The 26,640-nt window shown below is 37.5% G+C and overlaps 1 protein-coding gene across 1 annotated transcript in view; it reads left to right on the top strand.

The window, feature by feature from the left end:
• hectd2 (HECT domain containing 2) overlaps positions 1-25,035 on the top strand; it is an 86,350-nt gene extending 61,315 nt beyond the window's left edge. The window contains exons 18-22 of the mRNA XM_041789313.1: positions 7,240-7,327; positions 8,576-8,682; positions 18,325-18,440; positions 19,178-19,321; positions 21,678-25,035. Of these exons, the coding sequence (XP_041645247.1) occupies positions 7,240-7,327; positions 8,576-8,682; positions 18,325-18,440; positions 19,178-19,321; positions 21,678-21,798 (576 nt within the window). The 3' untranslated portion in view covers positions 21,799-25,035. The remainder of the gene's footprint in view (positions 1-7,239; positions 7,328-8,575; positions 8,683-18,324; positions 18,441-19,177; positions 19,322-21,677) is intronic.
• The last annotated feature ends 1,605 nt before the right edge of the window (positions 25,036-26,640 follow it).

A 26,640-nucleotide genomic window follows, 5' to 3' on the forward strand; every position in this document is an offset into this window, starting at 1 on the left:
ATGTAAGAAGGATCTGAGTACAAATAAAGCTCCTCTCTTAATAGTCAGGGCATACACAGACACTAGCACAAAGAAGACTGGATTAGAGTGACTCGGCAGGTCTGACTGTACTGACAGACAGATGTGAGTGCTGTCACTGCTGTGTGATTTCAGTAAAGACCAGAGGACATCTGGATCTGTCACTGATGTCATTCAGCTTGTTAATCAAATATGAAATGTAATATTCATTTATGGGAAATGATAATTACATTTGTTCCATACCTTCAGCAGATTTGCATAAGATTCAGGTCTTAGGAGGTAAGAAATGGTGTGAGATGTCAATGAAGTGGCAGATGATGCCACTATGCAATGCTATAACATCAGATTTTGCCTTTATAACAGTGCTGTGTAGGAGCAGGGTAGAACATACTGTAGTGTGCAATTTAAAACATGATGAAGCCGTTTTATTACATGCATGGAGATCATACCAGCATGTACATACAGTCCATGGGAATATGACTGTCACCATCACCTCATGCTAATCTTACTGAATACTTCCTGCTGCATCCATACATCAGCTGACTCTGACCTCACACAGGAAAGAAAATCCTACATAGATTCGGGGTGAAAAAATGTATCTGTGTTCACACATGCAACCCACCCCAAAAGGTTGAGGATGTTTGCAGGAGGTATGTGCGAGTTTGAAACTTTGCCAAATTCAGGTATTTTTCATTCACAGTTCTTCACAGTGGTGGAAAGTAATTAGTTACATGTATTCAAGTAAATGTAATTGAGTAGCTTTTTTGTGCACTTGTACTTTTTTAAAATTATTTTCAACATCTCTACTTTTACCTCTACTCCAGAGCATTTTGAGGCAAATATTCACTTCACTACATTTTGAACAGCACTGAGTACTGAGTTAAAACAAACAAACAAAAAAAAAAACACCAAAAGCCAAAAAAAGGAGGTTTCTGCCAATAAAAATGGCCGAAAGTTTGACTTTCAGCACATGATTGTCAGGTCTGAGAGAATAGTTCCACATTTCATCTTAAACAGCTGTTGCATGTGACTTCAGGTTAAGTCTCACCTTATGAAAAACAACCTGGTAATAGATTCAATTTCTCTTGTAGTTATAACACATTAAGAAACCAGAAAAGCACTCAGAGAGCGCAGACCTCCACCATTAGCATTCTTTAAAAACATTCTTAGATCCAGACGTTGATCCGGATCACTCCCAAAATCTAATCCATTCTTACCTATGCCATTTTTGACATTTCCTGAAAATTTCATGAAAATCTGTCCATGACTTTTTGAGTTATGTTGCTGACAAACGAACAAACAAACTAACAAACCACCCGATCACATAACCTCCTTGGCGGAGGTAAAAATCACATTTTACCTTTTAACCCCTCCCCCCAAGTATCAAAAGTAGCTACTCAGTACTTTGAGTAAATTTTACATGACTTACTTTTCACTTCAGCTTAAGTAAATTTTATGCAAAGAAACTTAACTTTTACTTGTGTGCAACAGTCTAGTACTTTTTCCACCTCTGGTTCTACATGGTTACTTGTGTTAGGGATTACAGTTAATACTTGAGGTCTCTTTTATTTGATGTGCAATCAAAGGAAAAAGTTGGTTATAATTTTCCTATTTTGTATGAACTATATCATTTATGTTATAAGGAAAGCTGGTCATTTTTATTGAATGACCAAGTACAAAGATCTTATTTGTCTTTGTATAACCAAGCTTTAACTTCTTCAAAATAAAAGCCATGAGTGCAAGAATGTTAACATGACATTAAACATGTGCTTTGCAGAGCATATTTACAGGTTTGACAAAAGTGCCCCCCTTTAGGCCAAGGAAAGTCTTTTCTCTAGTTTGGAAAGCCTGAACGACAAAACCGCCAGTGTTAGATTAACACTAAGAGTGTTAAATGTAACACTAGAAAAGGGTGTCTATGGGTCCATTATTTTGAATGTAAATTTTCTGACACTAAACCAGAGCTATTCTAATGCTATACAAAGAAATATCAGTGTTAATTCAACTATCAGTGTTAAAATTTAACACTTTATCCTAGCTTAGTTTAGTCTAAATTAATAAATGTAAGGAATATTTAATTGCAATTCTTTATACAGTGCAAAGCACTTCTCATACTGAAGAAAGATTGCACCCTCAGATATAAACTGTGGCAAAGTAAGGCATCAACAATGGAGTAAAGACACAGATGCAGAGTGAGAATATGCCCTGATTTGAAAGACTGCACACTTTAAAGGTCACATATTTTACCCTTTAAAGACAATTTTATGTTGAGGTCAGAGGTCCTCAAAACATGCCTGTGAAGTTTGTTGCTGAAAAAACACTCTAGTACAGTATTTTTGCATGTTTTAAAACCCCTCTGTTTCAGCCCTGCTCAGAACAAGCTGTTTCTGTGTCTGTAGCTTTAAATGTTATTGAGCTGTCTGGCTCCGCCTCTGACTCCACCCCTCTCAGGAAATGGATATGGCTTAATGGAAGTGGCTCTCCTGATCCTCCTATCAGCTGAGAGGCTCTGGAGAGGAGGGCAGGACCTTCTTCCAAGTGAGGAGGGCCAACCGAGCCTGGGGGCGGGGCTAACTCCCCACATGACATCATGAGGGAAAAATCTGAGAATGGCTTGTTTCAGCACACATTTTCTGAAAGGTGTAGAAAGAGAGGGGGAATGGATTTTCACATATTTTTGTTAGAAAAGCCTGAAAAAGTGTATTTTGCATAATATGGGACTTCTAACATGCAAGTGCAGAAACTGGGGATTGAACCCCCAACCAGTTGGGAGACGACCGACTGTAGACTTAGAAATTTTATGTCTGTGCCTCTACTTTTATAATATTTTGTGACTAAACATGTTTCTTGGATCATTTTTATCTATAGACCAATCCCAATACTTCAGTCATTTAATGTGGTTTACTCACATGCATAATTTCAGCATAGGTTGTATAGATAACTTTGTTACAAACAGTTTGTTATATTCCCATGAATTTTATTAGAATGGGCCAAAACTACTGATAGTGACACTGGGACACGATGTACATTTCTAATGCAGAGAAAGTCAACAAAACAGAACTTTGTAATGTTGTCTTTTCAGGAACTTCAAAGATTAGTTTAGCAAACAGATTAGGGATGCTTGATATTTGAAAGTAACACCGTTGTCTGATGCTGGTGTTTACTCAGGAGAGTGAGATCTCTGCAAACAATCTTAAACTAAAGTCGAGCCATGTGATGGGATCTGCACTCTTCCTGCTGTGTGGCTGTGCAGACTGAATTCATGGCAGAAAGTGCCACAAGAATGCTCAACTTCCTGAATATTTATCTGTAATAACCATCAGGAATGCTGACATCCTGCTCACATTTACCTGCGAACATTTTCTTCCACAGTTAATAAGCTCTTTCTCATGTAACATCACAACAAAGACGCTCTTTTCTTTAAAAACTGTACATGCTGCTTCAAATTCAGTCATGTTAGACGTCAGCACACATCATAAAGTTCCACACAGTGTGTTACATGACATGACATCAGTGGCTTTCATGAAGCAGGCCTGTCAGACCAGGCTGAGCATGGTTACCACGTATGAAGGAATGCTTTATGGTGCAGTTGGGGTAATATACCCAGCAGGAACATGTGTTATGTAAAAGCCTGACTGAAGGTGTTATTTTAGCCCACAGTGAGAGCTGACGGCAAGCTATAGGCCAGCCTTAGTCACACCACTGTGAGACAGCAGAACCCACTGACCTGCATACACTGACTCTCTCTCTCTCTCTCCTTCTCTCTGTAGTTTCTATATGTCACTCGCTCACCTTGACTCCCCATTTTTTTCTCTGTTTGTTTTTCTTTATCAATGTGTGTCCCTTGGACTGTATTTATACCCCTCTATTTACTGCACACTTATAGGTTTGTACTGCTGCTCTTCCAACAGTCCTCTCTATAATTCAGTCCCTATAGCCCTGCCTACAAAGCTAAACTTAATTCTAACCATAAACCGCAAGTGTGTTTATGTACCACATAAGGAATGTTTACATTTCTATTATAATGTAGGAAAAATAAGATTGATTTGTTTGATATAAGACTCTACTGCTCATTTATTTTGCTATATATGAAACTAAAGCAATCTTTGCACTCAAACACCCTTTACCAAGTTTGCTCAAGCTTGCTTTTGAAAATTTATGGGCATCAAAAAGTTGTTAAAAAGTGGGAATTTTTCTTGGCTGAGTACTTTGACTTCCTGGGGTCTTGTCCTCAACTTAAGGTTACCTGAGAAGAAATATCTGTTTGGTTCTAGGCAGGTATTTTATCTCACTTTATTGCAGAAAACAGGTGTGTGCTGCAGCTGGACACAGATTAAAACTATCTGAGTTTAACCAAGTAGGTGTTAACATACAAGACATTTATATTAAATAATCAATAGCTTAAGGATAAATATTTTACAAAAATGTACCATCAGTTGACAACAAAGGGTTTGTATTTTGTGCAAAAACATGCCTGATATTACCCAGGGTGTGTGCAAACTTTGTAGTGTGACATACAGAGAGAATGTGTAATGTACAGACTGAATAGTCACGTGTGCCTTGCTGTAGCATATAACACTCAGATGCAGACGCTCAATGTATCGCCAAGATGGTATAGTGCTCTGGTGAGCTGAGGACATCAGGAGTGTCAGTGGAAAGAACTTTATGAAGTCATCATAATGATTTAAAAATACATGAATTCTTATATCTGTTGTTGATGTAGAACAATAACCTCCCTATTCCTAACCCTATCATTGTTAGTGTAAGGTTTTGTTTTTGTTCACAGTTATGTAAGGCTGCTTGTGTTTTCAGAGCAACAGTTAAAACTTGTTTCAATTTCAACAAGTTTCAGCTTGTCTAAAATAAAAACCATAATAGCTGGAGGACAAGCTCGACTGTAAACTCTTATTGCAGAGTAGATTTTTAGACCAAAATAAATCCTGTCTCCAGACTCCCCACTCCTCTTCAGTCCTGATTCACTATTTCCGTGAGAGAGAACAACAGACAAGAACTGATAAACATCTGAAAACAAGTTACTGCAAACAAGATCAAGAGATGATATGCACCTCAGCTAGTCTGTTATCATCTCTTTGTTTATTTAGGCCATAGAAAAACTGTTTAGGCCGGCCTTTCCCAAACTTCAGAATGCTATGGCCCAATTTGAGATCTGTAAATCCTCTGGGGCCAATCAAAACCCTAGTAAATCATAACATGGGACTCAAACATTCACCTTTAATTCATGATATGTTTTCATAAACAGAGGATTTTAATGCAAATTCTTTGCTCTCAGATATATTAACATTTCTCAAAAGTGTTATTGATGAGACATTGTTATTTTTTTTTTATTTAACCAGGCATATACAAAGTCAATTAAATTTTATTTTTCTAATATATATCATTGCTATGTGCTTTGTGGTCCAGAAAATACCCAAATAGCATCAATAACTCCAAAAACACTGATTCCTAAACTTGGTAAGCAAGGGGCATAGAACAATATATAAGAGAATGTCACCAGTAAATCCAGTTAAACCGTGACACCAGTTTTATACATCAGGCAAAATGAATAACAAGAAGGTTGGATGAGTTTGGAGTTCTGGCTGTGTTTTGTTTCTTCTGGGACTTCATATAAAAACATGTAGTCAAGTTTACTATAATCATTTGAACGTTATTATTATTATTTTTTTATTTATTTCAGAGTCATAGTTATTGTAAATGACCCTCGGCCCACCTACAGTGGCTCTTGGGCTCACCAGTGGGCCCTGGCCCTCACTTTGAGAAGCACTGATATAGGCTATAGTCTTTTCTCTGATTAGAAAAGTTTGATGGTTCTCAGATGTTGTAGGGTTGGAATTAGGGGTTGGTTAAAATCATAGCATGAACTTAACTTTGGCTTTTTAAGAGTATGCTTTCTGCTGCTGTACACTTTTTAGAATGAAAATGTGACTTTTTTTTTTTTTTTTATTGATGCTTCCAGTCTTTTTTGTAACAAATGTCAAAAATGCTTTTGGTTTGCTAAATAACTTCCCCCTTTTGGTCATGTTTTGAAATTCCAGCATTTGCATTTAACACTCTTTTTTCTTTCATTTGGAGTTTTCTGTCTTAAACTCAGGGCAACTGTTAGACCTGCTTTTATTTTGAAAAAAGTTAGGAACCAAGGTAGATCGAGATGGTGGCATGAACCTACCACTGAAAAAAGAACTTGTTATGGATTGAAAAGGAAATAAGGAAACCGTTTCATCACATAAGGCACAGATGACTTTTGACTTGTCCACTGAGCTATCTGAGTGTTAAAATGAATTGAGATCTTGAAATGCAGTGGTGAGCTTATTTTACATCACTGTGCTGCTGTAGTCGCTAATTATAATGTGCTGAAAGTCACATGAAGCATGCAATTCATGTACAAATGAAGACAAATGAAGACAGCAAACAGACAGCCCTGGTAAAAATGTTTGACAATCTGTGTTATCCCAACATCTCAGTATTGTGTTAGGGCTTAGGATGTGTCAATCAGGTCATTTTGCATCAGTGTGTAAATGTGTGGCTATTATAAGGCAAATTAGAGATACAGTCTGTTGTAGAGCATTCTGGTTAAAGGAGCAATCACTGTAGATGTAGTCATTAATCATTAACCTTTTATTCAGACTATTAGAGGTTTTTTATGGTGATCTCACACCCTGGTGGCCCTTGCACAAAGGTTATAGTCCTCAAACAAGCATACCAGGTCCGATTCCGACAAGAGATGCACAAACGAATGGGTTTAACATTGGTATTAGCCAATATGGACCTGTTGATAGAGATTGAGAAATGATGTGGCATGAGCCAGCGTCAGAAGCAAATGTGTTTTTGTTGTGCCGTATTAGTCTAATGCTGGTATCTGGTGTGCATAACTGATCACTACAATAAGTGATTGTACTGGGTAAAGGAAGAAGGAACTCATTTTTTCATGGCCAAGCATGAGAGAAGTTGTTGGCCTTGTAGCAGACTTGTACCAGCAAAGGAAAAACATCTGTAGAAGTGTCAAAAATGGGATAAAATGTTATTTTAAATATTGGTATAAGCCCTGGTTTCAGTCAGTGCATCTCTAATTATGACCCTCATCCAATTTTCTCTTTAACATCCTTCTTAACAGTAAAATGATATACACTCAAGAATATATCTTAAAGATGTTTTCGCTTGATATACCTTTAGGAATATTATATTTTGTGTGTGTTTGTGTTGCAGGTGTTTCAGGAGGAAATGGGCATCACCAAATCCTACAATCTGAAACCTGGAGGAGATAAAATCCCTGTCACCAAGCAGAACAGGAAGGGTGAGTCTACAGTCAGAACAGGAACATCATATTTCAGCAGTGAATGACCTCTGAGTCATTCACTGATAGTTTAGAAACGTGCTCATTGGCACACAAACCACCTCTACACCTGTGCAAATCTGCTGCTGCATTAGACTAGCAGAACAAAAAGCTCTTCAAATCCAGGATGGGATACTTCAAAATGAAAGATCAGATCACCTAAGCACCCACAAAAACTCACTCATAAAAGCAACACTTCCACCCATGTACAGTTATTGTTTGAATCCAAGACTAATTCAACCCCCCCAAAAGAAAAACTTCAAAAGTTTCAACAGCTGTGACTGAGACCATCATCAGGGTCTGTCCTACAAGATTAAAAAAAAAACTTACACTTTAAATAATCAAAATTAAACCAAGCTTTTTTGTAAAATATATACTAAACACACAAATCGTCCTTAAAAATAAATCAAACTGAACTGAAACTGAAAACAAAAGAATGAAAAAAATAAGATAATTGTTACTAATGGAAAATTCAAAACTATTGTTAATGTCATCTGCGAATAATCTACTCTGGTTTTATTAGATGGTGGCTGTTGCTTCGTGCAGCCTTACATATACCCAACAGACTCTATAGTTTAACCTGATCTACCTGATCCTGTTGATATGCCATAAGTGTTAACCCTACATTGTAGCCTGAGTTGGTACTCCTTTGGAGACAATGATAAGACATGTAGGGAAAACTGACAACTGTTATTGGTAGCATCACACTGGAACTGTGAAAGAAACCTTTCTTTCCGTAGCTAGCTGCTAGCCAAGGCCTTAACATGATAGCAGTGACAGGCAGCGTGACCTGCTGAGAGTGAGTGCATGTTGTGTAATATAAAAGTAGATGCCAAATAAGACAGAAACCAAAGACACAAACAACAACTACCTCTAGCAGACACAGGTACAAGTTGAAACGCTCCGATGCTTTAAGCCACACACTTTTTACAACAAAGGCTCACCATTTCATTAGTGTAGCACTGCTATAAAGAAAGCCCCAATAAGGAATCCTGGCTCAGCTCGAAAGCTTCTTTGTTCCCTTTAAGAGGATGAAGTTGAGAGTTATTAGACCTTATTTTCCAACCAGAAGCCCTCAGGTCCAGCTCTCTACCTCTTCCCCGTGTGTGTATGTGTATAATGGATGAGCTAACTCTGGAGGCTGAGATGGTAAAAGTTTGTAATGGAATAAAGACAAATCACACTGTTTGGTCTCTTCCCTCTCTACAGAGTACGTCCAGCTCTACGTCGACTTTCTGCTGAATAAATCCATTTACAAACAATTTGCTGCCTTCTACCACGGCTTTCACAGTGTGTGTGCCTCTGATGCTCTCATGGTGAGTTTACATTTGTGCTCTTAGTAAAAAGAAGATCATACAAATTGATCATGCTAACCTTTAAGAGTATCTCTGGTTCCAAAATCGTCTGAAAAATCTGTACTATTTTAACCTGAAAGTTGCAAAAAGATTAAAAACTCATAGTTGACTATTAACAAAGTAACCAGTGCTTTGGGATCTCTGGGTATATGCCCCGCTAGAAGGCCATGAAGTTGAACCGTCTTATGTAACTGAAACAAAGTTGGCCACCTACCAGACATTTAATAAGTTAGTTAGGGTCTTCCACGTATAGGTGTATTGTTTGTGATGAGTTAATTCAGGGTCTTTCTCTTAGCTATGTTGTTTATGATGCTGTCCTGGATGGAACTTAGTGCCAACTTGACAAAACTGTCTTTAAATGTCCTTGGAGAGGGCAACACAGGGCTATTATATATTCCTAGTCCCAAGTATAAGCTAAATAGAGCCTGCCAAACAAATCATCATGGCAAATATGCCTTACTGATCAGAGCCAATGGTAGGGATATACATAGCAGTATCTATTTGTGGGCAGCAGCTATTGGCTGTAGATTACATGTATCAGGAAGTCACAGGTGTCATGTGAGGTTATTTAGAAGCTCTCTCCACTAGTGCTAAATTCTAATTTTGTGAAGAAAAAAAATATGACAATGTTTTTCAGAGACTGTTTCTTTCAATACCATGACAAGCTAAAAAAGATCTTTAGTGACATTTTTGACCAAAAGTAGTGGTTAGTTTACATTTACAATACAAGACAGGACTATGTTGTTGGTCTTGGTCTTTTGGAAATTCAAAGTCCGTAATATTTCTAAATGTGTATGACTTGTTGTTAGCTATGTAGCTAACTTAGCTACATAGCTACCTAGCTAATGTAGCTAAGGCGAAGTTCCAAAACAGCTATTTAAACTACATTACTATGTAAGCTTGAGGTATGTGTTTTAAAGCTAACTTAGCTACACTGGCTTATGTAGTAAAATTACTTTTGTAGCTAGTGTAGCTATCCACAAGTTTTCTAACCAAAAGACCTTTGTAAAATTATTTTAAAAAGTATTTTACCATGGTTTCGGTCAATATGTGCAAATCTATTTTTCTAGACATCAGAGCAAACAAAACCCTGTGTCCCCCCTACACTAGGGGGCCCCAGGCTGTGGACCAAAGAGTGAATGAACTAAATCAGGTAATAAAGCAACACTGTGATGCATTCAAAACAGCTCAGTAAAGAGACTTCTAGTTGAGATTATTAGAAGTCATCATGATGTGTTCAAATGTCACAAGAAGATAATGATAACTCAGATTTTGGTGAGAAACTGTACAGTTTTATAGAGGATAAATATGCTTGTTTTAAACAGATAACCTCTGTTTGAAATATATAGTTTTATTTTTCCATCAAATAGCAGAAATAAGTTGATCATTGCTGGCATATTTATAAACGTATCTATAGCAATAAAAAAAACCCTGACCCCTCCCATCTGCAAAAGTGCTCTATGACTCTATGACTTAATTGAACATCTGCCACTGTTTTCATAAGTTGATTTTAACATGAACTGATGTTCATCAATATTAATTTCATATATTAACTCATTGAGTGCCAGCCCTTTTATAAAATGGAAGGTGGCTTGTGCCAGCATTTTTGGCCATTTTGAGTCATCTTTCAAGACCCACAGAATATTTTGTATTATGACTCTGAAAACACAGAATAGCTCAAATGAAAGAAGAAACTCTCTATTTCATCAAGCAAAAAATTGTCCGTTTGCAGCTTGTTCCATTCTTGATTTATTTGAAGGTGAATAGAGGCTAGTTTCACCAACAAGACCACTTTTTTCTAGAAAGCTGTGGAAAATGCATTTTTGTGAAGGAGAGACTGTCAAGCAAAACAGGGATTTGAAATTTATAATGCCTTCAGTGACATTAAAGACATCTGAAAATAGTAAAGCATATTAATCAAGAAATAATAATATGCTTTACTATTTTTTCAGGTTTTTTGTAAATCAATAAATTAAAAAAATCATGGATAACAATAATAATTATATTTGAGCATTAAAAATATCATTTGGGTTAAAGAACTTCTACATAATGGTGTATTAGCCATTGCAGAAAGATAAAACATGGTTCTGGTAATTACCAATGCTGTTAAATTAGGGCAGCTGTGGCATAAACCTTAATTTGGGTGGTGCTCTAATAAATTTGTTAAGCATTGTATATATACGTCAATGGCACTCAATGAGAAAATGTTAGTTAGGCTTATTACTAAGTTTAAGAGTGAAACATTTTTACTCAAAGTAATGACTACAATGTAAAGACTTTTTATTGACTAAAACTGGATTTTTTTGTGTTAACATTAACTAAAACACGATTTAAACAATAAAAATGACAAAAAATGTGACCAAGATTAAAATGTATTTTGTAAAAAAGCTAAAATGAACCTCACAGCTGCCAAAAATAACACTGGTTTCCACTGAATATTATAGTTTAGAACCTTTAAATCTAAGCTTCTTAAAGAACTTGGTTTTCATGTGAATGATTTTGATCAAAAGTAGGGGATCTGTTGAGTTTAAGATGTTAGATCGTGAAAATACTGCCAGTATAAATTTTGTGTGTTGTTGTTTATTATTATAAACGGGAAGTAATTGTGTCTGATCTTAAAATCTTTGAGTCTATGTGAAGTTAAGTGACTAACTGTCCACATTTTTCTGTAAAAAGCACACAATATCAAAGATAACTAGAATGCATGTTGTGCAATAGAACACCTCAGTGGAGGTCAGACTGGATTTTGCATTCAGTAGTTTAAACAGTGGTTTGCTTCCAGATAAATGTTGGGTATACATTTCCTGGAACAACATTCAAACATTCCGATAAAGACGAAACTGAACTTCCTGGACAATAAGAGTGAAAACATGGATCATCTAAATGTAGATCAGTGTTTTGTTTTAGTACAACGTGATACAAGAACTTGACCCATGATTAATGTAACTTTGTGTGTTTCCTTCTCCTTCTCCATCTTTGAACCAAGACATTTTTTTAAGGTTCAGACAGAAAATGGTGTTTGCTTTCCTTCAACATCAAATGTTAGCTTTCACTGATAAAAAACTGCTGACTGACTTCTGATCATGGTGTTATTGTTTGTTGAACTCTGGGGGCCCCAAAGAGGGTCAAAGGCTCACCCGGGAACCTCATAAACAGTGGAAAAATCCAAAACATGCGCCCAAGTTGTTAAAAGCAAGAACCCTGCAATCGGGCTCCCCGTCTTTTTTCTTGGACCCTGATGTTTCCTTTTGCCTTTTTTAACTTTGATTTTTAAAGATACCATATGCACTGAAATATCTTTAATTTTAAAGTGAACATTCATATATTATTACTCATTAAGGTGTATTTACTAAACAGAAAAACAACTTATGTTTTCATTCATAAATTTCTCATTATAAGGGAGAAATCCGTCTTCACTGGATATGGTCCCTGGATGTGCATACTTCCAGCACACACGTGCATTGCAATTGTTGTAGTGCCTTTTGGTGGAATCCTACATAGTGTGCATTTAATTTGTTTCATTTTTTAAGTTTCTTATGTCTATTGAAGTCAAAGAAATAACATTCACACAGAACTTTCTCTACAAATCTGCTTTAATTTCCATTGCCTAGTCCATCTGGCAGGTGTGGCATATCAAGTGACATGTCAAATTGCAAAGACTTTGTATTAATCAGTATTAGAATATTATTTATTGGCCTTGGCAGCCCTTAGTTGTAGCATATTGTTACTTTTAAAAATTACTTTTTAAAATTTTTCAATACCATATCATATTAACTGACCAAGTTAGAATACAATAGTCCTGTTCAGTGAAAATTGCTTTGCAACTGAAGGTAAAGAATCATTTATTACAGATAAATATTTCTACATCAGTGTAATCTAAACATATTCATTAATAAGGGTTAAATTATTCAGTGCACCCAAATAGGAAGCAGACCCTAAAATATGCTGAATCCTTTCTTTTTAATCATACGCATATTCTAATTCCTTGTTAGTTCAGGTGTTTCTGAATCTATAGACTTGAGAACTGTAGATGTTGTTGACATCTCTGACTGGTTCCTCCTGAAGAGTCTAACAACAGGGGCTCATGAAAGCAGTGCAGAAAATTGAACCTCTGCCATTTTTCTCCAGGTGTCTCAAGTTCAGGGTCAGGTCATTCAAGTTCACAATGAACCTCTGTGAACTGTGGGTATGTTTTTGACTGAAGTAGTGTTTGCCTGGAGCCACACATCTGATGGGAACAGTGAAATAACAGTGTGTTGGTGCAGCAGATAAGATGGACAGACGGACAGTTTGACTTTATCAGGTCAGAGCCTAAATCTGGGTCACAGAGGGGTACAGGATGATAGAAAGAAAGACAGAGAGAGGGAGGGAACATCTCATCATTGGTTACTTTGCTACATCCCTGCTTTAGTACTCTCAGGTTTTTAGTCATGTTTTTCTTTGAAGTCAATCCAAATAGCTTTGTACGACATGCCAGCAGCTACTTACAAAGCATTTCTCCAATTTTTTTTTTTTTTTTTTTTTTTTTTTATGTGAATGTCATGGATGAACTAATTGAACTAAAATGTCTCCTGTCCTGCAGGGACCTGCGCTGAAGTTAGGATGCCAGAGCTACAGTCATGGACAAAAGTATTGGCACCCTTGGATTTTTTCCAGAAAATACACCATTTCTCCCAGAAATTGTTGCAAATACAAATGTTTTTGGTATACACATGTTTATTTCCTTTATGTGCATTGGAGCAACACAAAAAACTGAGAAAAAGAAAAAAGAAAAAAATTACATAATTTTACACAAAACACAAAAATGGGTGGGACAAAATTGTTGGCACCCTTTTAAAACTGTGGTTTAATCATTTTATTTCAAGCATGTCATGCTCATCTAAACTCACCTGGGGCAAGTAACAGGTGCTGGCAATCTAGAAATCACACCTGAAGCCAGTTAGAATGTCTCAAAGTTGACTCAACCTTTGTGTTGTGTGCCTGTGTGTGTCACACCAAGCATGGAGAAGAGAAAGAAGAGCCAAGAATTGTCTGAGGACTTAGGAAGCAAAATTGTGGAAAAATATGAACAGTCTCAAGGTTACAAGACCATCCCCAGAGATCTTGAGATTCCTCTGTCAACTGTGCGTAATATAATCAAGAAGTTTATAACCCATGGAACTGTGGCTAATCTCCCTGGACGTGGACGGAAGAGAAAAACTGACAAAAGAATGCAACACAGGATAGTAAGAATGGTGGATAAACATCCTCAGTCAACTTCCACACAAATTCAGGCTGTCCTGCAGACTCAGGGTGCAAAAGTGTCAGCTTGGACCATACGTCATCATCTGAATGAGATGAAACGCTATGGCAGGAGACTGAGGAGAACCCCACTGCTGACAAAGAGACATAAAAAAAGCCAGACTGGGGTTTGCAAAAATATACCCAAGTAAGCCTCAATCCTTCTGGGAGAACATTTTGTGGAAAGATGTGACTAAGGTAGACCTTTTTGGAAAAGCACGTCATTCTACTGTTTACAGAAAACAGAATGAGGCCTACAAAGAAAAGAACACAGTACCTACAGTCAAACATGGTGGAGGGTCAAAGATGTTGTGGGGTTGTTTTGCTGCCTCTGGCACTGGGGGCCTTGACTGTGTGCAAGAAGTCATGAAATCCGTAAACTATCAAAAGATTTTGGGCCGCAATGTAGGGCCTAGTGTCAGAAAGCTGGGTCTGTGTCAGAGGTCATGGGTGTTCCAGCAGCACAATGACCCGAAACATAACTCAAAAAGCACCAAGAAATGGTTGGAGACAAAGAGAGTTCTGAAGTGGCCAGCAATGAGTCCGGATCTAAATCCCATTGAACACCTATGAAGAGATCTCAAAATTGCTGTTGCAAGAAGGAACCCTTCAAATCTGAGAGACCTGGAGCAGTTTGCAAAAGAAGAGTGGTCCAAAATTCCAGTTGAGAGGTGTAAGAAGCTTGTTGATAGTTAAACAAAGCGTTTGGTTTCAGTTTTTTTTTTTTTTTTTTCCCCAAGGGTGTGCATCCAAATATTAAGTTGAGGGTGCCAATAATTGTCTCTGGCCCATTTTTGAGTTTTGTGTAAAATATGTAAATTTGGTCTTTTTTCTTCTGCTTTTTTGTGTTGCTCCAATGCACATAAAGGAAATAAACACATGTATACCAATAACATTTGTAATTACAACAATTTCTGGGAGAAATGTTGTATTTTCTAAGCTTTTTTTTCTTACTGTATGACATTAAACCAGACTAAACCTTTCCTGTTTTTGGTCAGTTAGGATTACCAACGTTAGGATTACCAAAATTATTCCTATTTGCCAAATGGATGCAAATAAATGGACATTACAGCACACAGTGTGTACTTATGTGACATCTGGTGCCTCTGTAGCTGGCCTTAAATGGGCACTCAGGGGACTGCAGTATTTTGCACTTCCGCATTGACTTCATTGTCTAACTTGTTGTTATTTTGAAATGACAACCTCAGAGGGCCTATTTGCTCTGCCTTTCGGGGTCACAGCTTTTCTTTGGGTGGGCTTGGACCACAGATTTAGATATGGATTTTGTAAAAGGCAGCATGGACAAGGGATACAATGAAACATGCTATTGTAATGCTGATGTTGAAGCAGGAAAATAGTACGTCTGTCCTTTTTTATTTTAGGAGCTCTGTTTCTTTGTCTAATTTTGAAATCCTAGAACTTTGTATTTAAAACAGTTTTTGGTTCATTTTGGTGCTGTCTTAACCTACGGGTAATCAACTCCCTATTTGGACTCAGACCTCTCTTATTTTGAAAGAAAACAAGAGAGGTCTGAGGTTGGATCACAGGTTTTTACTTGAACTTAACCACAGGAAAATGACCTTATTGTGGATTGAAAAGGAAATAAGGGAACACTGAATAGGTAACTTCTTCTGCATTCTCAGAGAAGGGGGTAGAGAACTGCTGGATGTCTTTCACAGAAAAATCTCGGAAGCACAGATTAAATTCTGTCAAAAGCGATTTGATCACAGACACATATTTTTCTTTCTAAGCACAAAGGTTGGCTTCTTGGAAAGTCAAGTTGATTTCGGACAGCGAAATCATAGGATCATAGATTGTGCAACATTAAATTGCGTTACTGTGACTCAAAGAGGCAGAGCTTCACACAGACGGCCTTTATGTGTACGTAAAGCTGTGGCACAAACTGGTCTTTGCCTTGTATGCTTTTATTCAGGGTGGTAAGATGTCCAGTCATATCGACTAAAAAATCCGGGTTTGCCAACCAGAAAGGGTCACTCAGTTCATGCAGACATCGGTCTTTGTCTTTCGAAATTTCGGACAGGAAAGCCTGAAATTCTCTGTGATAGAGCCCTCGTTCTCATATTGCGATGACAGTTTCATCACTGCAACAGTTTCATTACAGATTAAACAGCCACACTTCCCCTTGAATTCAGCGAAGAAATATTCGATTTCCCAACACGTCTGAAACTTTCAGCACTCACTTTCTATCTTGTGTTTCTTTGCTTCTGCCATGTTTCATCACCCATCAACTCTTCTTATAATGACGGCACCTGTCTTTTGACGTGGATAAGCTGCCTCTTCAACAAAGCTGCACCACCTTGTGTCAAAACTAAGAAGTACAATACAGCCAAGCACAAGCTTCATGTTTTCATGCAGGCCATATTTAGTTTTATTTTTAGAATGTGGCCCGTGGACCATGGTTTGGACACCCCTGATGTAGATGATGTGAGGATGATGCAGGAGGACACAGCATTGGTTTAAACTAAAGTATGCTGAAAGGGACAATAAAGCATGTAATTAATGCAATTAGACAGTGTTAATGCACTAATTATGGACCATTAACAGTCACTATTAATGCACTGATGCTGATGGCCCTAATTTATTATTGCCACCTAAACGTGTGGATATAAAGTACAGGGTTGTTGTTGAAATAGTGTTGATTGTAGTGCTGAAAGAGGACAGGAAGTCAGTTTACTCATAAGGATTAATCATTAGTGGAACATGGTTTGTGGAGATGGCTTTATTATAGTGACCAAAATGTTTGATAGCCATAAGTATCTTAATACATGTAGTCGTGTATGTGGTTGGGTATGAGATTCAGTGAGACTCTCTCGAGTTTCATGCTTTCTCTTTTGATTGCGGTCGATCCTTCAGTCACGTCTACAGTGTGTGACGTGCCAGGATGTGACCAGACAGGCCTGGGTGTGTATGTATATGTGTGGTTTGGTGATGTTGTATTTTCATCATTAGGTATGGCTGTGACACACAGGTGGGAGTTTTTAGCTCTGACATCATAACTGTGTCAGATGATATGAAGATCAAACTGAAAATAAGTGTTGATAATGGGAACATTTTTCTTTCTAACCCAATCATTCATCAGGTATTCATTTCATTTATGTGTACTCCAAAACCTTCGCCTATCTACTTTTAAAGCCTATTCTTTCCATGTTTGTGACCTATGTAAGGGGTCATTAGTCATATATACTTCCCTGTATCACTGTTTGTATTACTTTCTTGTTGTTGTAGTCAGGAAATGAGGACTTTCTTACACTGACACATTTTCTGTTATCAGCTGTTGCGGTGAGGTCAAACTTCCTGTTCCTCCTCCCCCGGTTTACTGGTTGTGTTGCTCTTGCAGGATGATCTTGCATTATTCAAAGCAGAGGATATGATCGTCACATCTCACTTCTGTTGTGTTTTAGCAGAAATTATTCGGAAAGGTTCATGTTGCGTGCATGTGGGTGTTTTTTTCAAAGGTTTCCTGTTGCTCAGGCGGTGTAGACGGACACTCATACTGCCTTAAATTTGGCCGTGACCAGCAGGCTTTCAGCCACAGTGAAGGATGTTTTTAAATCTATACCAACTTTTCTAGAGTAGGTTTGATTGTTCACAGTTGAAAGTATATAATCCACAAGTTACACACTGAACATGTGTGTCACTGTGTAAAGTACATCTTATTTTTCACAATATATTTACATTGATTCCAAATATCAGTTCAATCAGGAAAACTCTTGTCATACCTGTAACCATTTTATTGCGAAATGGATGTACATTTTTACTGGCCTCAGGGTGCAACAAGCTTTATGCTATAAAAGAGGAGGCTGGGGTGGTGAGGTTATGCTTTACAGCAGAAGCTGTGGGGTGCATCAGCAATAATGCAAGCAGGGATTAGAGAGAAGTATGCCATATTTTTGGACTGCTGTGTTTGATGAAAGAGTTGTGATTTGCAGGGAGAGCTGGGAGGTGATAATTTGGATCCGCTGGCCATCAGCTGATCATGGCCGAACATGGATTAGTGCTAAGCTTTATTTATCGTTCTCATGAACAGCTAATAATCAGTCTTGGTATCAGCCCTGAAAAACTAATATGAGTCGACCCTTAATTGAGTATCATCAATTAATGCTAAAGGAGCATGTCTATGGACAGTGGGAGGAAGACCACTCAAAGAGAACGCATGCATGCATGGGGAGGACATGCAAACTCCATACTGAAAGGCCATTTTCACAGGAACCTTCTCATTGTGAGGCAGACATGGTAACCACTGCACCACTGTGCAGCCCCTCAGCCTCGTCAGTGGTGAAAAAGGATTTCTTTTTCTCCTAGTTGCTGCGGCCAGAGGAGGTGGAGATGTTGGTGTGTGGGAGTCCTGAGCTGGACATGAGTGCTCTGCAGAAAGCTGCTCAGTATGAAGGATACAGCAAGACTGACACCACTGTAAGGTAAGAAGCCCCACTTTGTTTTGGCTAAAACTAACACACCTTGCAATGCTGCATATACACCAGTTTAACCTTTACATTGAAGGTCACATTTCTTACCAAGTGGTTTCAGATATCTACAGAAATTTGACCAATATTTTGAGTTATCTGGTTCAGGCATTGTAGTTATAACTGATAACACATATGGTTTTCTACAGATAAAATGCTACTTTACAGTAGAACATAAGAATCATGGCCCATGTTGTTTCTTCTCTCCCCATCCAGACTCTGTTTACTCCATTTCAAAGTGATGGTTGACTAATAGTTTGCAGTTAGTTAGCCTGAAGCAGGCAAGGCATTAGTTTTGTAACAGGAAGGATTTCAGTCTCACACACACACTAACACACGCATACACACAGATGTCCTTCAGTCCTTTTGTTTCCCGCAGAAAAACGAGCCAACACTTGTCAGGCACAGATAATGTAACCCAGCTCGGTGCTGACAACTGACAACAAGCAGCTGCAGGCCTGTTACACAACTTCAAAATGATCTGTCTGCATGTCTGTCTTACAATCACCTATTTATTTGTCAGGAAATTATTTTGGAAACATGTTGAAAGCCAACATCCTTGTTTTACTTAAATCTAATGCAATAAGTTGCATTAAAAGTGCAAAAACTAAAGACTCAGAACAGACTGGAAAAGACAAAAATAAAAAATGCTCAACCAGCTCTCAAAGATGATTTCTTTGCAATTTCACCAGGTGTTTCTGGGACGTGGTGTTGGCGTTCCCTCTGGAGCTGCAGAAGAAGCTCCTCCATTTCGCCACAGGAAGTGACCGTGTCCCTGTCGGAGGAATGGCTGACCTTAACTTCAAAATCTCCAAAATAGATGTTCCAACTGACTGGTAGGTTTACAAAAAAATGACCTGCAAAAACACATTTTAAATGTCCATGGAAAAAGCCTGCTGAGGCGATTCCAAATTACTAAAAATATTAACTTGATATTAAATGCACTTTCTCTCAGGATTTTGCTTTTGTTGTTAACAGGCTACAATGAGACAATAGGATGAGGGACAGGCGTTTATCTTCAATTCTTAATCTACTGACAGAACAATTAAAAAGATAATAATGGCACTATCACAGCCTTCACTGATGTAACAAACTGTCTCCTCACTTTCTGATTGGATTATCTGTGTTTGAGCTGCTTGACAGATACTGTGGGCTATGTAAAGAATAAACACACTAACTGTCACTTGTCTTCTCTGTACTTAAGTTAACCTAATCAAAAAGTTCAGTTTGAACTGCAGAAGATAAAACGCGTCAAATTTTAAAAACAGACCCTTAAATCTGGGTCAGTGGACTGAAAAACAAAACGATTTTGTAGTGGCCTAGTCAGTCAAGCAGCTGTCACTACCAAGGGTGGCACAACTAGTCATTAGGTTTAGGGGCAATTACTTTTTCACATAGGGCCAGGTAGGTTTGATGACTGTTTTTTTTATATATAGATAAACAAAACCCTCATTTAAAAACTGCATTTCTTATTCACTTAAATTATCTGTCTAAAATAAAACTTTGTTTCATGATCTAAAACATTTAAGTGTGACAAATAAGCACAAAAAAAAATAAGAAGGAGGTACTATTTTTCAGAGCACTTACAGTACATATATATATGCCCTCTCTTTGAACTGAGTATCATTACTAAAGGAAGAAAATACCCACGTAGACACTTTAAAGAGGAAGTGCTCTTCTTCCTCTTAGAGTTCACACATCAGAGTTTGCTGTAGCATTTGTCTTCAAAAGGGTTTTATGTAATATGTACTCAAACATGCATAAGCCCTTAAAGCAGTGGTTCTAAACTGGTCTAGCCTTTGGAACCACCACAGGCTCCATAATGACTAATCCTGACCCAAATGTCAGATATATTTGTCAAATGGATGTATTCAATAAAAGATTGCATTATTTGGACCCCAGAAAGAAATGTGACAGAGCAAAAAGACTTAAGAAAATAAGACATATGATATAAAAAGTAATGAATAATGTTTCCAGGAATGTATTGTTGAAGTTTTTTAATGTTTCTTGGAAAAAAATCCCAAATAAAACCCTGAAAACTCTCTGGGAAAATTCTCCAAAATCCTCAAGTGTTTCCACCAAAAGATCCTAAAATATAAGTGGAGAAGATTGTTGAAAATTAGTTAGCTTTAGCTAAAGCTAACATTGCTATGCCAGCTACATAATTAACATTACTGCACAAGCAAGTGTAGCTTAGTTAGCTACAGCAATTTGAGCTCTAGCAAATGTAGCTAAAGCTAACTTAGCTACATAGATGTAGCTTACATAGCTGCTTTGTGTGCTTAGCTTTAGCTATGAGCAAATGTAGCTAGAGCTAACTAAGCACATAGATATACGCAGCTTACATAGCTGCTTTTGTGCGCTTAGCTTTAGCTATGGTAACTACATTAGCTATGTAGCTAGGTTAGCTACAAGTCTAGACAGCAAATAAAGCTTTTTAAGCTACCTTTCCTGCGAATGTTTTCATGGAGGACAAGCTCCTGTAAGCAGACTGATTCTGGCTGTATAAAATGTTTCTAATCAGGTGAGGTTTTTAACTTCTAGCTTTTAGTACCCCAAATCTTTCCCTAACCATTAACAGAGATTTAATTTGATAATATTTTGAAAGCTTTGGCTTGTATTTCTGTTCTGAAGTACAAGGTGTCTCAGATGAACTGTCTGTGAAAGTTGCCGTCAGAGATGTTTGGTCTGCAGCCAGATCGACTTGAGTTTGGGGAAATTCAAGTTGAGAAATCATGGAAAAAAATCTGAAAAGCAATTTTATTTCCTCTCTGCTGTCAAAAATTTAAATTATGGAACAAAAGCACTTAAAAGACCAACTGAAAACAGCTCTGGGACCCACTTTTGGGCCTTTAACCACCAGTTGAGAACCACTGCCTAAAGGGACATGCATCCATGAGTGAATTTCATGGATGCTGCTGTTTCATGAGGAATCAGGACTATTAACCTTTTTTGTCAGTGGTAGATAAGGACATATATGGGATGAGATCTTGAACTATATGTTGTTGTTTGTTTTTTTTTACAGAAAATGTGTTCATGTGTGTCCACTCAGGGCTTCAGCACATATGATAATCTGGATAGATTTTCCATTGTCCCACCCACTGCTAACTTTGGGAGAAAAATGTTTCAAGACTTCTCAAAGTTCTGCTTTGCACTACTAATTTCATCCTGTCTCACTTTGTTTCCCTGTAGGTTGCCGATCTCTCACACATGTTTTAATCAGATCTGTCTGCCTCCATATCGAACGAGGAAGGAGCTCAAACACAAACTCACCATCGCCATCTCCAACGCTGAGGGCTTTGGCCTGGAGTGACCAGCTCCCACACACATAGACTCAGACAAACATGGACTATTGGTGACACTACCTACCACAATTACAGTGCACCTTATTTATCTCTGTGGTCATGGATCAGACTGCAAAGGGACCAAGTTTGTCAAATTGTGCTTTCTGAAGTTGGGCAATGATGGACTCTAAGGCAAGTTTATGTTGGACTTGTTGGATGTAGAACTATTGGATGTAAGATGGAAAGAATGGACACTCCCTCGGTCAAAACAACTATACACTCTAACACTAGAAATCCTTGACTTTGCACATTAAAATTTTTCCGAAAAACTATGGGTATAAATTTAAGCGTTGTATACCAGTAGATGTCTCATGAAATAGATATGTTTGAAACACTACATCATAATTACTGTGTGGTAAAGAAATTTTCAATATTTCTGGTCATAATTGATTGAAAACATATCTGTTATTGTTTTGTTGTGTCGACAAATGTTGTGTAGCCAAATAGAAAACTCAGAATGTACTGAGCTACATTTTCTCAGGTATTTCTTCTTAATTAGTGTACCTATTTATTTAAACAGAGTACCAGATATTTGCCCAAAACAGACAGTTCTAAGTATTTAGGCCATAAACCCCGCCTCCTTAATGTTAACAGATGGGACATTGGACAAACTTGAAAGTTCTAATACACATCAAATAAATACCATCTACCCCAGAGTGTGTCCTCTTAGCTAGTTATCATAATTTATGTCCCTGTGTGGTACCCTGCAGCATTCTCATCTAGATTAGTAGAGGACTGTCTATAAACATGGGTGTCTCCAGACTGACATGTCAGAATCTGTTCTGCTGTTCATCTGTGCTTTGGTTTGCAGGAGGGATGTGGCACTTTGCTAGCTTCACAAGTTAAAACCTTTCTTCCTCTGACCTCGCTCCCATTTTTGTACTAGCTAGGTATTCTAGCTGCACTTTATAGATGGCAAAGCACGATCCATTTGTAAAGACAGCCAATGGTCCAAAATGGCATTAACTCTTGTGACTATAATGATTTGTGACTGGAAGCCTTTATGTCGAAATCCACCCAATTAAAATCTAAATGCAAATCCTTTTTTAGAGTTTCAGGCCTCCAAAACCAAAACTGTCTCTCTCCCACTCTTGATTTTGAATATCTAAAATCACCATCTACACTCATGTGAGTAAGTTTTTGGCATGTAGGTCGCTAGTGATTCATCGTGGGGCCTGAAGTCCACTGGCAGTTTTCAGGGCCCTAGGGACTTCCACAGTACAACCAGTGGCAGCCGCACTACCCAACTGGACCTTAACATAGGCCATGCTCACTCACTACATCTACCCCTTACTCCACGCTAAAAGAGTGGACTTAGTTATTTCTTTCAAAAAATAATTTCCCCATGTCACTGGTCATATGCAAGGACATGTAGAGCATGACCTGGATTGTGTCAGTCCTTCCTGCCTGAAGGTGCCCTCAGGTGGCTTACTTACCATATCTCTGCCTTACTTCAACCTCAATATTTGCCCCAGACATACATAAAAGTTCTTTACAGTACTGTATGTCTTATTGTGTATGTAAAAAATATGTTTTCTCAAACAATGGCATACTTTAAACCAGTGGTTCTCAGCTGGTCTAGCCCTGGGGGGTGGGGGCTGAAAAACCCCTGTTCCTTGTAAAAATTTTCATCCATTTAGAGGAAAAGTCCCAGAGAAGAGTAAAAAACAGTTTGAGGAAATGCCCAAGAAAACTCCCCCAAAAATTAATAAAAACTCTTTAACCTTTTTAGCAAAATTACTTTGAGTTCCCTTAGAAAATCATGGAAAAAAATCTCCCATGAGTTTGGAAGCTAAGAATTCATGGATAATTTAGGGAAAAACATGCAAAGCAATTTTATTTGTTCTCTGCTGTCAAAAACTTAAATAATGGAACAAAAGCACTCAGAGGACTCTTAAACAACTTTGCGACCCACTGAAAACCCACCAGTTGAGAACCACTACTTTTAACCAATAGTTCCAGAATGGTGTGCCGAGGCACACTGCTCACATTGAGGCAAGTCTGGGTGTGATATGGGAAATAGTACAAGCATTTGTTATTTAACTACAACTATACACCAACTAAAGATACTGAACATGTGTTAAAGTTTTGCGTGGACGTGGATATGGTTTACCTTAAAATTGAGTTGATTTTAGTGTGACATAGGCAAAAAGGTTTGAAAACCACTGTTACACCAAGGGTGATGATGGGCGTTTTTAGTCCAGAAGACAACATTAGATAGGATCTTATTTTCTTTTTAATAGCTTGTTTTAAGTATTAAGATTACTATAAATTATTATTAGCAATTATCCCTGAGTGAAGTGTTATCTATAGGCCATCATTTGGTCCCTTTTAGTGCATATTTGTTGGTTTGGGGAATATTAACCACCAGTGACAGAAAGAGCTGAAGAAAGCAGCCCGTAGGTATAATGGATGTAGAGAATTAGAGCATGTGTCTGTATGTGGTGAGGTTTAAGTAGCAGAAAGTAGAAGGAGCACATTTAAAACATGAATACGGCAGATCACAAAACACAGCTTTTGTCTATTTATTTGTAGACAGCAACCTAATAACCATGACATTATGGTTTAGTCACAGGGCAGGGTGTCCCCTCTTCTGATCAGACGTTGGCTGCAGTGTTGAGAGGTTGAGTTTTTCAGTAAATCTTTGGAGAAAGGAGTTTTTTGAATTAAATTACTGATATTATCCCAGCGATAAAAGTGTTCAAACTTGAACAGCTTCTGCAGATATGATCTGACTTTTGCAGAGCATCTTTCTTGAACTATTTTCACAACTTTGGAGAAGAAAGTATTTCTTACTTTCTTTAATAGCAAAAACACCCTGAAATTTTAAGTATGTACACAGTTAAAATAAGGAGACAATATAACAGAGTGGGAAGTTTTTCTACCACAGCAAGAAGATATAACACAACATGAAGGTAAAGAAATAGAGCAGTGTCAGTAATACAGGAACTTTCCTGAGCTGTATAAATTTAATATTCCTGTTTTGTTTTGATTCCAACTTCAATGCTTTTGTGATGTTTAAATATATTTTTATGAAGCATAGGAAATTGTGTTTTCTAACGTATTGCTTTGTTTGCAGCACACTGTTGGGATGTAAAGCTTTGCTGGGAGAAGATTGCTTTTGTGTATCATGAGATATTGTTTGTCTTGTAAAGTGTTTTTTGACATTGCTGCCTGTTTTTTTTTTTTTTTAACAAAAGGCTGCAGCACAAGAGACTTAAATGTTGTAATGTTGTTGTATAGTTTAAGCAGAACTGTTATTTAACAGTCCAGTGTATGTTTTTGTTCCCTTGTGTTATAACGGAAAATGGCTGCCTGTGAACTGGGAGACGACCATCAACCTGAGGTCGATAACAAAGATGAAATGGGTTGAGAGGAGAGAAGAGTTGCACCTAAGCTCCTGTTCTGTCATTTATGTAATAATGATGAAATAATTCTTTGCCTGTTTTGTTCTTTTGTGGCAACCAGTCCAGCTTTAAGTTTTCTAGTATTCGACCAAATAGGAAAAAAGGAAAGTTTCCGTATGTGCATTTCTATGAAGAGAAGTTCTTACAGTTGCTGACTGAGGACTACAAAAGAAGCCTTTTTCACACAGACTGTGTAAGCAGAATATGTTTTCTTATTTTTGAGTTTCATCCTTTGTCGAGATCTTTGATTGCTTTCAAGATTCAATAAATATGGATCCTTTGAGCAGATACAAGTTCTAGTTCTAATTCTTTGTCTACAGAGAGCTCTAGTCAATGTGTTTACTCCTACTCAAGTATCATTATTCATCCAATCTGAAAAGTTGTTAGCATGCTGATTTAGCCCAGACAGATCTATTCATACGTACAGTGTGTGAGTTTTAACACTTCTACTTTTACCCTGACCTTATGTTAGAGCCAATACTTGCTTGGTTTACCTGGGTTGGTGGAAGGAAGGGCTTCTAGGACTTAAATTCTCTTAGAGACTTAAGGAGAATTTGTATGTAATTATTCTGAATACACACCGTAATAGGTTGCTAGTTAAGAGGGTCAGTGTACAACTTCACACCTTCAATTTGTTTATATACAAATGTCTATCTAAGAAAATACTATTTAAATCTCAATTTTTAGTCTGATTTTGCTCCTTTTTGTTTGTTTCTCCCTTTTTTTAAAAGTGGGTGCCCTAATTATAAATCTTCCTTAACAGTTGTATATATTTGTTATTAATGGTTATAATACTATATAATTGCAAGCAAAATTTACTTGCAAAGTTTGGAAAAAATGAGATGTCTGTATCTAAATTAGTTATCTTTTTTAAAGAAAATTATTAAAGTGAGATATTTTAACAAGAATTTAAAGAATAATCTTAGATTTAGGATTAGAGATTTTGCAGTGAATCTAGCAAAACAGAACAGTGATTGACTTTAATCTGGACATTTGCAAAAAACAAATGCATTGAAGACCTTGTAAAGAGAGGGTTAACCTGCAAGAAAAAATGTCAAAGATCCAAATGTGTGCCAATCACTCATCAAGTAAACCAATGATTTATGAAGGTTTGTCCATTCCATTCCCTGTTTGCCTTATAATTTTCTGTGGGGTTAAAATTGATAACTTTTTTGGACTGAATGCAAAATTTGGCTTTTGGCAAAAATGTCCACATTAAGAGAACAAAGATGCATATTCAGTGGGTCTTTAAATCACATTCAAACTGTGTTCAGAAAATTGTGTAATCAGACAGCCTTGATGTAAGCCCTAGAAATGGTGGTGGCACAGTCCAAACTCTGTTGTCTCTTGTCCAGAGTTGAGCTGGTCTGACTAGTAACACTCAGCAATGTCTTATGTAAGGTT

This window comes from Cheilinus undulatus, linkage group 6, assembly GCF_018320785.1.
Source record: "Cheilinus undulatus linkage group 6, ASM1832078v1, whole genome shotgun sequence".
Taxonomy (NCBI): Eukaryota; Metazoa; Chordata; class Actinopteri; order Labriformes; family Labridae; genus Cheilinus; species Cheilinus undulatus.